Raw genomic sequence first — 18,137 nt, forward strand, 5'->3', positions numbered from 1 at the left:
TTCATTTCAGAGCAATGATTATTCTGCTCTCTGTGTCCAAAGATAGAAGGTGATGACAGGCTAAAACCTCACTAACTGCATTCAGGAACAAGAGAGAATGAAGCAGGAACCTTATCAAAGTATATAAAATCTTAAATGGTACATAAAAGGTCACCCTAGTTCCTTTTTTTTTGATCTCAGACCATTTGATAGAACAAGGGTCTGTGAATGATGGTTAAGTGAAAAGCAGCAGGTCTGGAGCACCCAGAAACATTTTCACACTGAGATTTTCTCACTGTGGGGTCAATTGAAAGGCTGAAATTGGGCACCACACGTTGTGTAAAGACACTGAGTCACATTCAGACCACATGAAGATGGGTCTGCTGCCCCGTGCAGATGCTGTCATGGAGATTTCACACAACCTGCAGCTGCCTGGGAGTAGAGGGGTGCTCCTGTTCTGCCAGTTCAGCCCCAAGCAATCCTTTCCAGACATGTGACACAGTGTTTCAAATTTAAGGCAACCTGTAGAGGACGGTCTTATTTCTGAAAGACAGTAATTCTTTATGGGAACATGGTTCCCCAGTAATACTGTCTGGTTAAAAATCAGTTGACATCAGTTCCATATAACATGTGTCTTTGATGTAGGGGGAAACAGTATAAACAGAGCTGACTTGAAGGAAAATACTGAATTTCTCATTGCCATCCATCTTTGCTCTTTGAACAAAAGAGACAGAAGGAAGAGGGGAGGTTTCTATAAAGAGAAATCTTCCCAAGCAAAAGACTGATGCCCAGTAGGGGCAGTGGAAATTTTTAAAGCTTTGGTGATAGTCATTCTGGATTTTAAGGAACTAAATATATTGATAACAGCAGGCATTCTGGATAAAGATCCTGCTTCCTCTAGCTTGTATCAGTTCTTTATGCACTGTTCTGCTTCCCTGTGGTTGATGTGTTAATGGGAAAATGTGTCCATAGCAGAAAAGATAGTATGTAGTTACGGGGGAAACATACTGTCCTTTTTTCACAGACAGTCCTAACCTTTGTTAGGCTATTGAAATATATCTTCATCCTTTTTGAGGATTCACCTCCTGGCAGAGGGGATGTGTGGCATCACATAAAATAGCACTCCAGAGTTACACTTCACAGGCCTTTTTGTGGTGACGAGCCCTCATATCACAGCAGTAACTCAGCAGAGTGTTTTTAAATACCTGATTCTTTCAGGTTGGAGTTAGAAATAAATGGGTATCTTTCATACTTGTGAAACTTCTAAATGGCCTGTTCTGTGTTGTCATTGTTACAATACTGAAACACAAGAGTGGGAACAAGGAAAACAGTGATTATTGCTGATGAACATGCACAAAGGGCATAGTCTAATGAAGATGTTGTGAGCTCTGCCTAGTTTGGTGAGAGGCAAATTCTCATATCATTTCACTGGTGGAAAAAAAAAGATTTTGCTGTACCTGAAGGACTGGGGAAAGAGGTTTCCTGAAGTATCATGAGAGCAGATAGGAAAACTTGGCCAAATGGGCCACACAGCCAGACTGAAAACTGAGCACTGCTTTCAAACTGAAAGTAAAACTGTGCTTTCATGAGAGCAAAGCATCACTGCACTGGAAACCCATCCCATCCTTTCTGGAGGCAGACACTGCTTTTTGCTTCAGTGTGCTCCTCTTGTCTGTAGCATCAGTATCAAGAGCCACATTACAGCAACTGCCTGCAGCAGTGTCATTGCCTTTTATGATTGGTTCAGAGGAAGCTGCGTGAAGAAGCAGTGACTGACAGGATGGTAAACACTGAGTCTTATTTACTCTAGCACTTACTCTGCTTTTACTAGCAATGGTTCCATACTGGTATGAGCACAACATGAATGTTCTTTTTTTAGTGTAGGCAAGCTTGGTACTGCACTTTCTGTAAACAGATTTCACAGAACAGATCTGTGTTGAACTCGTGGTGCATGCTGGCTATTCCTCTTTCAATGCAGCCTTCTCTATTTTACAACAGCAGCCGAGTCAGCAGAGAGGGGCATCAGATATCTCCTTCACCATTGATGCAAACAAGCAGCAAAGGCAGCTGATTGCAGAGCTCGAAAATAAAAACCGGTAAGGATCCACTAAGTACCTGGTTTTGTTCAGTCCTATATGTTACATATGTGTTTGTTTCTTAGCATTTTTTTACCACCTGTACAATGTGCTTATACAGGCACATACATTTCCCCATACAAAAAAAAAAAACCAGAGCACAAAAAGATCCATACAATAGGATAAAGGCTCTGAAATCCATAGCCACCCCATGTTTTCAGAAGTGTACTGTCCAATGACATGATATAATCATGGATGCTTTACTGTTTGCAGCTGCTGTTTGTTAAAGAGTTTTAAAAAAAAATCTGTCCTGTTTCTAAACCAGCTTAACTTTCAGTTGGATTCTCAGTAGCACTATAACATGAAATGATAAAAGGATCAGTCACGCTTGTAATGTTATGCTCCCCTGCTTTTATTCAGGAAAAAGATGATTAAAGCTCTTCAGAACACAGTCTGCCTGGGAGAGGTTAGCAGGAAGATTAGCAGCAAGTTAGGCTTCTGATCAAATGAGACAGGAGGTGCAGATGTGACCCAGACTGAGAGAGAGTGTCCAGGAGAAGTAGGCCAGCCGACCCAAAAAAGGAGTGATGCCTGTTTGTTAACAGCAGAGAACCTGGCCCTGAGTACCAGACTGCCTGATGCCATGAAATGTATGGCAGCAGAGCTCTGCTTTTAGTGCTGGACCATAAAACAGAGGCTAGGCCAGACCAGATGGTTTCCTATTCCAAACTCTGCGCTGCCTTCTGTCACCGTGTAATGAGCACCACCAGCTCCAGTCTCGATTTGCCTTTCATACTTCGAGGCTGCCTCCTGACCGTCTGCTTCCAGCACATTGTGAAGAAGAGACAAAATTCACAAAGGTTTCAACCTTCTGCTGTGAAGCTTTGTATTAGCCTTTTGACAGCACTCCAGGGCTCACAAGCCAGTGGTAACAAGTCTTCTTGAAGTGCTTTTCTGTGAATTGTCAGCTGCTCTCACATCTCTGCTTCCATTAGAAGTATTTTAAAGGGCTGAATATTTTCTCTGATACTCCACAATGTCCAGAAAGGTTACTTCAATTTTTTTTAAGTTCATGAGGTGTTGGAAATGTTCATGGTGAAGAATTAAAAGGGAGCAGTTCTGTCAAGCATGGAGCTATTTTATGTCTACCTGTGTTTTTTGGGGGGTTTTGAAGAATGATTTCCCTTTACGGCAAAATCCTAAGAGTTTATTCAGAAAATAAACCCTTTCCCATTGCTGAGGGCTTCTTTGGTTGGCTGCAAACTTACATCTTCACTGATTTAAAGCTAAATACAGTCATGCTTTTTCACCTCTTGCAATGTCCAGGGAGCTGCTTTTGTGGAAAATTAATGACTTATGGTCTTCTGCTTATTCTCCTCCCCAAGAGAAATCCTGCAGGAGATCCAGAGGCTGCGACTTGAGCATGAGCAAGCGTCTCAGCCCACACCAGAGAAGGCCCAACAAAATCCCACTCTCCTTGCAGAGCTCCGGCTCCTGAGGTAAGCTCACAGGAGTAAAACCTCTGACCTTGATAGGGGCCAACCAGTCATTCTCTGCAAAAGAAGAAATAAAAGATAAGCCTGGCTTACGGTTTTGGAGGATTTTTTAAGTAAGTCAGCCAATGTGTATTTTTTATCAATTTTTGGTGCAGCCTGTTGTCCTCGAAGTAATTAAGCTTATGCTTTAAACTGTGTGCATGAGAAATCTCACATATTACTCCTCTACATTAAATTCAGCATATGCATAAGTATTTGCAGAATTAGGGCCTTAGGTCATTTGGAACAGGTCCCCCCAGCCTGGTCCAAATGCCATTAATTATATGGGAAAAAATGTTCAGAACAAATACCTTTACAAAGATTTCTAGTTTATGCTAAAGAAAATAGAGAACTACATGAAAATACAGCCAGAATTAGATGTTAATCTTTGGAAATATCCCCCATATGTTGAACTCTAAGGAGAGGTCACTTCTCTTCGTGGTGCAAAACCAGGCTGCAGAATGATCTCCTTGTCACGTGGGGGGTGAAGAGTAATGTCATCTGCAGCTGCTGAAGATTTAGAGGATCCTTCCTCCAGTTATCCCACCAAGCTAAAAACATGAATATGGATGTGACTGCATGTTAGTTATGATACTCTACATGAATTTACTGATTTCCATATATAGCACATTGAAGAAGTACAATTGTCATTGGCCCAGATCCATAGGTTCCTTGGAAGTCCTGAAGTTCACATTGTGAAAGCCAGACAGAGAATCCAATAAAAACTATTCAAAATGCTCTATATGAATAGAGAAGAGAGTGTAAGCATTTTCTTTCCAGTGAAACAATGCTAGACTGCTCTGCCCCCTGACTTATGAACATTTTTTGCCACTTAGCCACTCCTCACACAACTAATATTTTAGTGGTCTGATGCATATCCAAAGGAAATTACTATAAGAAACTCTGCTAAATTTTTTTCTTTACAAATACTTGATAGTTTTATTATGGAGTTTTCCACACAAAAATATTTTTCTGATTCATAAATCATTACTTTGGCTTTCCAATCTAAATACAAATTAGCTTCTTCATTTCTATGAGGGATTTTAATGTGTAATTACTTCTAGAGATCTACAGGCAAGTGAGATTGTGTGAGGCATATAACACTGACTGCCATGAAAACATGTACACTGTAAAATATATCAATAATGTAGCTGTTGTCCACCAAACCAAAAGTCCATTTTCAGCAGGTTTAGGAAATCAGCTTTTTATGTACTTGACTAATATAATTCATTATACTTTAAAAAAAAAAGGAGTGATTGTGCAGTGTTAGCAGGCTGACTACTTAGCTTTTCCCTCTCTTCAATTTTGATACACATATTAAAGCATAATACCCTTATTTTACTTTCTTGATACGCAGTGTCCCTAGGGCACTGATACTGAATTCCTCACCTCTACCTTCCCTGATTTAATATACAGTATGAGAATTAGAAAATAACTTTTAATCTCTGTGTCTGAACTACTTTGCATTCCTTCTGAAGTGTTCACCATTTGAAGGGCAAAAGCCTTAACTTTGAATTTACTGGGGAATTTTGACACCACCTCAAATTCCTGGACACTTAAGATGGCACATGGCTGTTCTTATGTGTAAAACAGCAGGACTCAGGGTAGCAGCTCTGATTTATGTCTGTTACCCTGCTGATTTTTCTGGCTTGAAGTACTTAGGGCTGTAGAGCAATTTAGTATGCTGAAATCTGTAAGCCATTTTGTGGGTACCTGTCCCACCACCTTTCACAAGCTCTGTAGTGTGGCACTCGCTGAAATGAGGTCCTGAACACAGCATTCCTTCACATTACTAGTACTGTCTTTGAGACAGGTTGGAAAACCCCTTACTTCCAAGAATTTGTTCTGGAGATCAGCAGGAGAAAACCCTCAGAGGAGTCTGTACAGTGCACACTGCTTAGCTCCTCTCTCCCTGTGGAATGAATCTAAAACCAGCAGAGCTCTGTACTAGGACCTGCCACTTTGAATTACACAGACCTTATTTTTGTTAAATAATAAACTCTGCTGCCTATGTACAGTTCATAGCATTTCTAACCATTACCTGTCTGGAAAAGCCAACCAAGCATTTTGTAGCAGGAAATAGATCAATCCTTCAGAAGAGTAAATGCAACCTGGCAGTGTTACTATATGATCCTATTATAAAGGTGAGGGATAGCACACATGAGCAGTCCTGTAGGAGTCAATGTTGTCTGTGTCTGTAGTTGCTCACTTACAGTGAAGGCTCAAAATCAGGGTTTCATATTGCCCTAAATACAGGAAATCTACAAGTCTTGTTGGTTCCCGAGCTTTTCCATTTAGGATTAAATTGTCATATTTTGTAGGTAGTACAAGGCTAACAACATAGTGTTTGTATGTTATTTGCAATGCAGTAGAACATAAAATATATGTACCTTTTTCAGTAGTAATATTAATTATATCATAACTTCCAGGAGGCAACAATTTTATTTTGTTTGTAGGTGGAGACTTCCCACAATTTAGTGGTTTAACGTATGCAAGTGCTGTTCCCCCATCCTGTGCAGTGGAGCTGTGCAGAATCAAAGCTGTTCAGATTTATGGGGGCACAAAGAGACTGTCACACTTGGAGTGGCTCAGTATTCACTGTCACATAGCCAGCAGTGCACTCTGAGTGCAAAGAACTAACTTCAGGCAGTTATGTGTGTACTATGTGATAGTCTTCCTCTTGTTTTCAGGAAAAAAAATAGAAACAAAAGGAGATTACTGTGGGTTTTTGTCTGAATTTCTGAACTCTCTTAGCTTCTCTCATATCTGACTGTGTTCAGTGCCCCTGCTGTAATTTCCTGTCCTTCAGGGCATGGCTTTAATTTCTTCTGACAGCTAGTGAGGTTATTGACTAGAGAGTTCCAAAGCTAAAATTGCCAGGCATTTGCACAAGGGACTATAACACAAGCTTGTTTGAACCTCATTTGTTCTTTGAAGAAGGGTCTGTGGCAGTGTCTGTCTTTTCCCTAATCACAATTCAGTCCTATGAGGATTCCCAGTGAGAGGGAGCTCCCTAGCCTTCATGGAGCCACATTTCTAAACCCTGTGCTGAATTCACACTGTGTGTTTGCTTTCCTGTGCTTTGTAGCCATGTGTCCCCATAGCAGGGCTGGCAGAATGATGCAGTTAAAAGCTGCTGCTGTGAGGGGTAAGCCCTGATCAGGTGTGCTTGTTTCTCAGGCAGCGGAAGGATGAGCTGGAACAGAGGATGTCTGCGCTCCAGGAAAGCCGAAGGGAGCTGATGGTTCAGTTAGAGGGCCTCATGAAACTGCTGAAGGTAAGGAGCTGCACCTGCTACTGCCAAGGAAAACACAAAGTGAAGTGAGAGAGGAGAGGGAGGATATGTAACCATAGAATTCTGCAGAACCTGACTGTTTCTACCACAAAATTTGGCTGTGTCTCCCTCCTTTCTTACGTTTTGCCTTCGTCTTTTAATTCAGGGGTTTCAGATGATGCTCAGATAATGTCATTCCTGTAGCAGTACTGCATCATCATTGTCACCTACTGCTAAAAGGAGTAAGGAAAAGAAATGAAACCAACACATAAAACAAGCTAACTATTAGCTGTAAGGAAAAAACCTCAGTACTGTACACTATTATTCACTGCAGCTGATAGTATAGAATCACTAGGCCTTTAACTTCAACTTTGCTCTTAAGTTACAGTTTCTTTAATTTATTCAGTTGCTGGTTTTGTCAGATGAGTCATTTAACAGCCACATCTACCTCTCTCAGCTCAGAGGTGCTTCCTCTACAACACTTGTTTCATTTTCAGGGATACAGAAGCAGGCCCTTGTTAAAGAGATGAAACATGTCTCAATTAGGATCTCTGTTAAGAACCAAGATATCAAAAATCACGTGCATTTTTAAAGACAGGCTAGGGTAAGATGGAATATGTGTTTATTTGCAGCCTTATTTTACTTGATGTACTTCAGGACAGATGATGCCACAAATTCACATTGGAAGAAAGCTCCCTGAGTATTACAGGAGACTCTTTAGTTGTTGTCTATGGCAGCTCAAATGAGTTCATGGAAATTCAGTGCAACTTGGGCCAAATATGGCTCAGATAAGAGCAGAAGGAATTTCACTGAAATACATTTAGCAACATGCCTCCATTTAGATGCAACATGCATCTATTTAGATCCATTTGCTTCCAAGGATGAGTTTGTCACCTTTTGTCACTTGCCCGTCCTCAGACAAGGGCTTTGCAGCAACAATGCAGGAATTGGTGGCACCTCAGCAGAGAACACACTGAAGAGCCAGCAGATTTTTGGGAGCTGAAATTAGGCAGGGTACTTTTTGTTCTACCCATGAAATGCTGCAGTGCCACAACCAGCAGTGAAGGCTGCCTGCTGTTAGTCACTAGCTGGACAAAGAAAACTTGGGTAGGAAATGACAGCAGCTTTCTGCATACTTTGCACTGTGCTGGTGTTTCTAAGTATGCAGAGGTGGGACCTTAACCTGGTCTCATATCTTCAACTATCTTGATTGCACCTTTAACCCTGTGCTCCAAATTTGGCTTTTTGTTCTTCACTTACATCCTGGCTCATCTCATGTGCTGATCCTTTTTTTCTTTAGGAAGAAGAATTGAAACAGGTAGCAAGTTACCTTCTCTTTGGATGCCTCACTAACTCCTAAATGTGATTGTGTTCCTGTGGTTTGTGTTCCTTCTTTTGCTTGAGAAGTGTGTGTGTGTGTTCTTTTGACACATTAATATTAAAATTAATATTTTGCAGTTCTTTCCCACATTAGTGTCTTGGAGCAATTTTCATAATGAAACAGTGCTCTAGAAAGTGAGTCGTGGCTACAAGGAATCTTTTCCTCACTCCTCTAAATTAAACATGTAAGGTATAAAAACCACACCTCAAATGTAGTGAAACCAATCTAGAATATGAATTCAATAGATAACATTTTGAGAATGCAATGAGAAACTTTGTACTTTCAAGAAAAACATAACTGAGCTTAAACTAGACAAGGGCAGTGAGTTTGAAAGCTCATTTTATCCAAAAAGTCAGGGCATAGTGTGCACATTTTTAAAAGTTGGCCTTGATGCTAACAGTCCCACAAGTCTTCAGGGAAATAAATGTTTCCTGCAACCTGGATCAAAAAGAGGAAGAATTTACATTAATAATAGTAAATTTTAGAAGATTTAATTGTTTCTGGGCTTTTCAGTATTATAATGGATCTTGGAAATATATTAGGCTTAAAAAAGCAGGCAGTTTACAGATAGCAGTCTGATTTATGAGTTTAGTAAAAGTGTTTAATTTTAACAAAATGCACTTCCTCCTGCTTTCCTCAGCAGAAGTGCAGTCACAAGTCTGATGTGTTCTGTCTGTGATACAGCATCCAGAGTTTGTAGGTAATGCTCACCTTCGTAAAACCCAACATTTGGTTAATTTTTGTAGAGTTGCACTCAAAAAAATAAATCTGCCCAAATTCCACCTCCATGTAAGGGATGTCTTTTTTGATTCTGAAGATCTGTTCACAAAAGAGAAGCTTCCAGTGTGACAGGAGTTACGTTATCGTGTAAAATGTTCACTGGACAGTGTAAGTGAAAGCACATTTTCAGGCTGCTATGAGGTATTTTTATGGATTTTTTTTTCCAAGAGTAATAGCCTCACTGAATACCAGGTGATGATGCTAAAGAATTACTCTCACCATTTCCATTTAATGATCCCCATTATGCTATGCCATTTCATGATCTGTTGAGAGAAACAGGATTAAATTAATTTCTGGAGGAATTGAATTGGAATGAGCAGCCTGCCAATTCATCTAATGCTTATGAATTATCTATTTCTCCATTGCCCTTCCTTCAGAAAGGATAATGAGTTCTTCACATCCCTGCCGTTTGATGAGGCTGTGTGATTTCCCCATATGTCGTCCCAGTTCAGTCCCAGTAGAGGGAGCAATGGGCTAAAACTCCTATAAAGCCAGTTTTCATTTCAAGCATTTTATGCTAAGCATGCATGACACTTGATAGTGGGGAATTTTTCCTGTCTAGCAAGAGTTAACTTAAAAGCTGTAGCAATTTGACTAGGGATGGTGAATTAAGTAAAATACCTGAAAATATTCCTGGGAGGCAGGAGAACACTGATAGCTGCAACCAAGTACTACACAAAAGCTGAAGCCATCCAAATATCCACAGTGGCTGCGGTAGCTCCCCTTTCAGCATACTTTAATCCTGAGCTGGTAGAGCTGTCAAGGTTTGAGAGTAATTCAGGGCTTGTCTTCTTTGCTGTCCTTACCAAGAGGTTAAGACTGGCGGTCTTTCAGACTGGCTTTAAATTCAGACCATTAGGTCCAGCCTTTGAAAACCACAATTCTCCTGATAACCACTATGCAGGAATCCAATCCTAATACCACTTCATTGCCATAAACTTGGGCTGAGGTGGATCTAAATGAGTGAAATTGAGTTTTCACCTCTCTGAAATCAGGCATTCCCTAATATCCTCCTATTTGAACTTGCTTTTCATCAGTTCTGTCTCATACTGCCCAAATACTATAAAAAGCGAGATTTTTTTCCTGGACAAGGAACTCTGAATGCTTCATCTTCCTGTGCTTCCCAGACATTTTGTGTTTATCATAAACACAAGATCTCAGTCATAGCTGCAGAGCAGACAGAGGGTAAGCGCTGGATGTGCAGCAGTTTCCACATCTCTTAAGGGAAAATTCCAGCCCAGAAGTACTGGCGGGCATCTGTTATTTTTAGTAAATAAAATGCCTATTCTGAAGTTCATTCCTGAATATGACTTGATGGCAGGAAGCAAATTTTGTCCATTTTTTCCTCATCTTTCTCAGTGAAAGTTCCCACTGTTGTTGGTGTTCCCAGAACAGAGATCGAAGGCAAAAGGGAGCTAAGGAAAAAGGCAAGGGAAAAAGGGCACTTGTCTTTCAGAGAGCTGAGAACCAAAAATTCTTCTGCAGATGTGTTTCAGTGAGGATGAATTGTGCTCCATTGGGGCATGAAAGAAGAAAGCTGTACATCCTGGGTGCCCTGCCCTGATGTGCAGGAGTTATGGCTAACAGGGACCATGGAGCATCTCCAAGTTGCTCTGGGCCCTTCCTCTGGAGGAATAAATATCTCCATTTCTGCTGGAGCTGGTATAGATGATTCTAGAAACAGGAGAGCATCTGGCCTTTATATATTCAATTTGCCTTTTCCATCCATCATGTAAATGTTCCAAAACCAATAATTAAAGAAATTGTAAGTATTAAATCCTCCATTCTTCCATCAGTAATGTGCTTATTTCTCATAAAACTAATTTACCCTTGATGGCTTTCAGGTGATAATGTCTCTTAGAAAGGGGTGATAGGATAAAAGAACAAATAGCTTAGTATTCTGATACATTATTTATGGTCCAGGTCAGGAATTTATAAAAGTCTTAAGGACAATGCTGCGCTCAACCTGCAATGGCCTGCTCTTGTCTTTCTTAGAACATATTTGCCAAACATAATCAGAGCCGCAGTGGCAATCAATGCCAGAGTCAAAATAAATACCATGGGAAGAGTTAAGAAATCCTCCTGTGTTTTTAAAATAAAGCCAAGATAAGGGAAACACCACCTCTCCAGTCACTTTTGACTGAAAACAACCAGGAGCTTGTGTTGCAGTTCCCCTTTAAAAGCACTCAAGCCACCTCCATCCTTGGCATCTGCTAAACACTGGGTTTCAAAAGCTATGTGCAGTTTGGTGTGGGTTCCAGCATTAGTTTTTTCTTACATGGATACACATTCCCAGGACATTGAAACAGAAGGTGAGAACAGCACTGTCTCTTGATATCATTCACCTAGCTGCATTAGTAAAAACTGCAATTTTTTTAAAGTCTGCTTGAATTTCAGCTAAGTGATCCTAACTGTGAGGTGCTAACAGCATGACATTTATATGACTGGTGTTAAAACATTTTCACTTCCAGCAGCTGAACCCGTGGCAGGAATTTATATTGCCCTATCCCTGCAGTGTTTTGGGAGTGTCTGAGTATGTGGAGCAGATAATTTAATAGTGGCTTAAATAGTTCTCTAGCTCCAAATAAAAAGCAGAAATGTGTGTTATTTATTGAGAGTGTCAGACTTTATGTGACTGGGAGGTTGCATGTACCATGAACTTGTCCTGCAGGCAGGCAGAGGGCAGGGCTCTGCTGAAAGGGGCTGCTCCAGTCCCTTGCCCAGGCTGAAAGCCAGGCTGGTGCCAGCAGCTTTCCCTTCTCAAGCCAGAATGGGTTACAGTTTAGCAGACATGCATGTGAACTGGGGGAGTGAGAGGGGAGAGGGCAGAGAGCTCTGTAGTGTGGTCTTTATTAACTTGGATTTTTTTTTAATTTAGCTGCCTGACATTTTCCCATGCTTGGAGGAAGTCAGATCTTGACTCATATTTTCCTACTTACTGTTTCTCTACACAGAAGCCTTGCTGTCAACTAACAACTGACTTCGGTTTATTTCTTCTAGCAAAATTAACATTCCCCAGCTGATGTACAAGCAGCACGATGCCTTTAAGCTGAGGGATGGGTGGCCAGGAGAGCAGGCAGGCTCTTGCAAAGCCCCTGTTTAACACCTTGGTTGTTTTGCAGACGCAGGGGGCGGGCTCCCCACGCTCCTCGCCCAGCCACACCATCAGCCGGCCCATCCCCATGCCCATCAGGTCTGCCTCTGCCTGCTCCACCCCGACCCACGCGCCTCAGGACTCTCTGACCGGGGTGGGAGGAGATGTGCAGGAAGCCTTTGCGCAAAGTAAGTCTCATTAAGTCTGAGGCACCTGGAGACTGAAGAATCATTATTTCTTGCGGTTATTGACTTAATGTACTTGAGCTTCTGAGTTGCATGCAATGAAACAAAACAAATCAAAAAAATGTCTGTGACAGCTGCATTTTGCCATTGAGAATCGACTTTGTCAGCCATCAGAACAAGCAGGTAGGCAGAAACTGGGCAATGATGACAATTAATGGAGCTCGGGGTAAGAAGGAATTTTGATTTCTTCTTATCACTGCTCTGTTAACCAGAAAAATTGCTGTTGACCTCAGCAGGCATTGTCAGTATGTATTAAATAAAGACTTTACTAGAAGTAAATGATACAATAATAGAATTAGTTCAGGTGGAAAGGGCTTTTGTAAGTCACTGTGTCCTTCTGCCCCAAGAAAGAGGGCTTCAAAGTGAGATCAAGCCATTCAGGACCTTTACCAGGTGAGTTCTGGATGGCTCCTGTCACTCATTTTCTCTGTTGCAGTGATTCACCGTCCTTATTGTGTAAATTCCTTGTCCTTCTATCTGATTGGAACATCCCTTGATGCAACTTGTGACTGTTGTCCCTTGTTTTTTTGCTTTGGGCCTGAGAAGGGTCCAGTGAGACTAGACAGGAATCAAGTCTGAAAGTCTAGGTGAACCCTTTCCTTGCATTTCCAGAAAACTGTCATCACCTCCCCACTCTTTTTTCAAGTAAGAATAAATTTTAAACTGTTTTGAATTTCTAAGGCCATAGATTAAATTATTATGTTGAATAACAGAAAGTGAGTAGTCTGTGTTGTCTAAATGAAGAAATACTCCTAATTTTTTAATCTGCTCTCTCTAAAATATTTGCATAATTGCATTTCTATGATCCAAATAAGTTTTTTCCCCTCTTTACCCAGCACAAATTAAACATAAGTTTAAATGTAAGCTCTGAAGTTCCTCTGCTACAGTGGAGGCATGCTTCTTCCCAGGAACCCAGTTCAGCCCTCTCATGCACCCTTCCCCTTGATTTTCCTGTGAATTATGTCTGTGTGTATTGTTGGACAAGATTGAATCTGTAATGCAATCAAGAACTTTCTCCTAAAGTACTGGTCAATTCAAGTATTGAACATAGGCATAATTCCTGGTCCCATCATAATGGGTTGCTGCTAATCTCATTTTCTGTGGCAAAAGAGAAGCAGCCAATATGTTTTCCTTTTTTTCTGCTATAAGAAAAATCATGACAGGCAAAAATATGGAGCCCTAGCTCCTATGCTGTTATGGGACAGCTTCTTCTAAAGTTAAGAGTAAGATAAATAATATAGTGGCCACAATAAAATATCCATAAACAATGCTAAGTCTGCCTCAGGCAAATGCATTTTAAGTGTAAAAACATGTTCTGTTCAAGATCAAAAGCAATATAAGAAGTTATGTGATCACATTTTAAAACTGCTGCATTTGATAAATACCTAGGTTTGTGTCATTATTTACTGTAAGCTGTAGATGGGAAGGTCAAAGCCAAAGAACTTGAAGCCAGCATTCTGTCACATCTTGACATATGACTTTGTGAGGGGGGTTGGGCTGAGATTTTATGGCTCCATTCTCTGCTGCACCAGCAGAGATCTGCCTATATACACAAAATGCAGACAAGCCATGGTTAAAGGACCTTTTCTCTTCATTTTTTCCATTTCTCTTTCACATAATTTGCAATAGTTCAGAGGCACAAATTTGGGAAGACTTTAGAGAAGGAATGGTTGTCTCTGTGTGTTTGTGTAAGAGAGAGTTTAACTACTATAATTTACATTCCAGTAAGTATTTGCTAATGGATACATTAAAAAAAAATCTTCAGGATTTGAGAAACTTTTTTAAATGTATTGGTTTGCATTCAGCATGTTTTAAAAAATCTACAGTAGCCAATTCCTGTAAATAATTCTATTTGAAAGACTAGTGATTCTGTGGAATATATTGATTATTCAGCTATTCAACAATAGTATGTGTGTTTGGGATTTGAGGGAGTTAAGCACATGTTACCCACAGACCCCTCCTAAGGAAGGAGTATTCCGTGCAGCTCCCAAGAATCTCTCATGATTGATGGTTAAGGGGGCTGTTTAGAGAAGCAGTAGTGCTTCCTTTATTAAAAAAAAAAAAACAAGGGGGGGCCTGGGGGGTGGGGAGAGAGAGAGACAGTAAATTATAGAATATACAAGAAAGTCCTTGAACTGCAGGAGAGGCTGAGAGGGAGCAGAGAAGAGAAATCCATATAGTCTTGATGAGGGATGAGGTCAAATGTGTTTCTTCAACATTTGCCATAATTATCTGGCGAATATCTGGCAATAATGGTGTCATTAAACTGAGCTGTGGGAACTTGGAGAAAACACTTCATTTCTTCCCTCCTCCCCCACAGGCACTGTAAATGAGTTCACGCTGGATTTAATCTTCCAGGCCTGGTCTGCTGGTGTCACCACACAAATGCAAGCTTGATGGCAATGAATAATCTCCACATATCTGGCATTGTGGTTAAATGAAGCATGAGGATAGGCTTCTGCTTTTGCATACAGCATAAGTAAATGAGGCCATTCTGCAGAGAACTCTTCTGCACGTGCCCTTCACAAGGACTTTGATACCCTGAATTATCACAATGACAGCTTTCAGAGGGGTCACAACTGCTTTCAACAGTAAAGCATATGTCATGTGAATAATGGTAACTTGTGCTTTGTCCATCCCTTGCTTCAGGTGCAAGACGAAACTTAAGAAATGATTTGCTGGTGGCAGCAGATTCAATCACCAACACCATGTCTTCTTTGGTAAAAGAACTGAACTCTGGTGAGTGAGGCATACAAGGGGGAATAGTTGTCACAGTGACATTTCACATTTGTATGAAAAATGTGGGAAGTAGGAAGATACGTATCTTCAAAGCTTTTTATGCTTTTGTTAAAAAAATCCCCAAGTTACAACTTCTGGAACTCAGCAGTTCTCAAAGCCATGGATGTAGAGGTGCAGCTGGGTACAGTGAAAAATTTGTCTGTGATTCCACATGGAGTGGGATTTCACTCTTTAGAAATTAGATTTAGCATAGATCATACAGGACCTGTTGTAAAATGCAGTCTGTAGTATTACCATTAAAATATCCTACCTAATAACTGAGATAAGCAAAAGTTTCAGTATTTAGTCCCACCACAAGAAGAAAACTATAAGTTTTGCCAATATAAGTGGAATAATATGCTTTAATCACTATGAGGAGGTGGCATTCCCGGCTGGAAGGGCAAAGAAATGCTTAAAGAAATAGGCAAGTGTACTTTTGTGGAAGTTAAATGGGACTTTTTGCTTCACAGAAGTGGGCAGCGAGACAGAGAGCAATGTGGATTCTGAGTTTGGCCGGACTCATTTTGATGATCTGGTTCCATCCCCGACGTCCGAGAAGGCTTTCCTGGCACAGATCCACGCCCGGAAGCCGGGATACATCCACAGCGCTGCTGCCACCGGCTCCATCCGCAGTGACATGTGGGTACCTGCCTGGCACCTCTTCCTCATCTCATCCTTCCTCCTCTGAAAACAGTGTGCAGCACACAGGATTTCCTCTCCCTCTCAATTATTTGGGTTTAAAAAAAAAAAAAAAAACGGCATACATCCAAGTGAGGACTGCCTCATGGTTACATAGTAGTGGGGTCTGTAAACAATAAAGGGACTTGGGACTCCCTCAGGAGAGAGCTGTCTCAAATCCAGCCTGGAACACTCAGGAAACATGGAGGTTGTGGGACAGCTGTTTTCCCAAGCATGCCCTGCAGTCCTATTCCCTGTTTATCCAGACTGAGGGACCTGTTGGGGCTCACTGGAAAAGGAGAAATGTGTAAATGGAAAAGACAGAATGCGTTTCATTGACCTACTCAATTGATGAACAAACAGATTGATTTTTACAACTTGATCCTTCCTTTTAAAGACAATAGGCATCTTTCTAGTTATTTTTAGTTCAGCCTCTTTGTATGAAGTTGTTGAGAACTTTTCTTACTCATTTCCTTAGGGGAGTGCCTTCAGCAGAATATGCCCTTTGGTGTACTTCATGAGAGAGGGAAATAACAGAAATGTTCTCCACTGCCAGGAAAATACTACTAGTGGAGCATGTGGTTAGACTGAAAGTATCCCACAGTCCTCATAGATCACAATGAAGGGAGGTTTTATTGACTCTGAATGTCAGTCATCTCAGGAGGCTATTTATTAATAATTGTTTTTAGGGTTACAGAAGATGGAGACCCCTATGTCAGAGCAGATGATGAAAATTATGAGAATGACTCTGTCCGCCAGCTGGAGAATGAACTGAAAATGGAGGAGTACCTGAAGCAGAAGCTGCAGGATGAGGCGTACCAGGTGGGAGAAGGACACCAACAGCCCCTGTTTCTCCATCAGTGAGAAAGGATGATGGCCCTCAAGTGCCCAGGGCCATCTAACCAGCCCTGGCCTCTGGGGTGTGATCTCTTCTGGGTTGCCAGAGCAGCCGCATTCCAAAAGCTGCTGCCAGCCTTACACAGACACGCATGCCTCCAGCCTTTGTGCATATCCAAGAAGACCACACTGCCTGAGGCACACAGCAGTGGTCCAAAAGGGCACCAGGGAACCAGGTGGGACAGAACTGCCTCAGAGCTTGTTCTGGGCCCATGCCCATCAAGTCACTTAGAGCTCATTCCCCACTGCCATAGGTGCTGGTTGGTGGTGTCAAGGTGTTCTGCTATTTCCTTTCTTTTTTTTTTCTCCAATAGCAAGAAACATTCATAAGGGTTTCTCCAGTGTGAACTGAAGCTCAGATGCAGTCTGTGTTACTGTCATTGTAAGAATCTGGAGGTACAGAAAAGAGTCTGGAATGAATTGTATCCCAGAGAACCAAGTATTCAACAAGCATCTGGTGCAGAGAAGCCTGGGGATTTGTTATTAAACACCTCCCTGAGGAAGCTCTCAAGTGGCATTTGTTTAAGAGTCTGAGCAAAGCAAATATGCCAGGGGGAGGTGGAATTCTGTAGATGCCCATGTTTGCATCATGGTCTCCACTTCTACCTAGTGTTGCAGATTATTGCCATGTTTTCAGTTATTCTGACTTGGAATATATGAATTTGAAATACATAACTTCTTATAAAGTTAGAAGTAGTGTCAATAGGAGGGAAAACCTAGTTCAGTTTTTTGGGAGCAGAGCTGAAACAAGCAAAAATAACTTTGTTTCCACATGTTTACTGGCCAAATTTGGACTTCACCCCTAAAGAACATATTAAATGGGGTACAAAAACCAAATTAGACATGTTCTGAGAGGCCAGATGTCTGCGAATGAGGTTCAAAATCACTTTATGGGCAGCAATTCTTTGTACTGCTGATTTCTAGGAGCTAATAAAATCTAGCTTTCTTTTCTGGTAATTTTTCTCTACTGTTCAGTGCTGGTCACTTTGGAGACATCCTGTGTCTGACAGGCTTGTGTTGTAATGAAGATTGGCTGTTCTTTTGGTCTTTTCTGTAAAGCTGCTAGAATATGTTAGTATTGTAAAAGTTCATTGAGTCTTGTCAAAATTTGAGGTAACTTTTTGAGGTTGATGTGAACATCTTTTCGTTGTTGTTGTTGATGTAGACCTGCTACATTCCCATGGTAGGTTGCCAAAAGTCATTTCACTGCAGAGGTCTTTAAGGACATGACAAAAGGAGCAGGATTTTTATAGATCATTTACTAAGGCAACAGCAGGTGACGTAGGGGGAATTGTCAGAACTTTTTATCCAAGATAGGAATGGTCAAAAGTCACAGCTTTTAAACTTCTGAACAGGATGAGCAGCTACTGCTGATGTAATGAAACATAGTTTTCAGTTTAGAGAAGGGGGGGGGGGGGGGG

General features: G+C 41.2%; 1 protein-coding gene across 16 annotated transcripts in view; it reads left to right on the top strand.

Annotated features, from left to right (window-relative positions):
• Positions 1-18,137, top strand: part of DTNA (dystrobrevin alpha) — a 169,213-nt gene that overhangs the window by 139,317 nt on the left and 11,759 nt on the right. For 7 of the 16 annotated variants that reach the window (XM_031066545.1, XM_031066557.1, XM_031066552.1 and 4 more), the window contains 8 exons: positions 1,978-2,075; positions 3,440-3,553; positions 6,770-6,866; positions 8,164-8,181; positions 12,147-12,306; positions 15,013-15,102; positions 15,612-15,780; positions 16,509-16,641. In XM_031066545.1, the coding sequence (XP_030922405.1) occupies positions 1,978-2,075; positions 3,440-3,553; positions 6,770-6,866; positions 8,164-8,181; positions 12,147-12,306; positions 15,013-15,102; positions 15,612-15,780; positions 16,509-16,641 (879 nt within the window). The remainder of the gene's footprint in view (positions 1-1,977; positions 2,076-3,439; positions 3,554-6,769; positions 6,867-8,163; positions 8,182-12,146; positions 12,307-15,012; positions 15,103-15,611; positions 15,781-16,508; positions 16,642-18,137) is intronic. The other 9 variants (XM_031066555.1, XM_031066544.1, XM_031066556.1 and 6 more) reach the window with 3 other exon arrangements.

The sequence above is a fragment of the Geospiza fortis genome, unplaced genomic scaffold (assembly GCF_000277835.1).
Source record: "Geospiza fortis unplaced genomic scaffold, GeoFor_1.0 scaffold53, whole genome shotgun sequence".
NCBI classification, from domain to species: Eukaryota; Metazoa; Chordata; class Aves; order Passeriformes; family Thraupidae; genus Geospiza; species Geospiza fortis.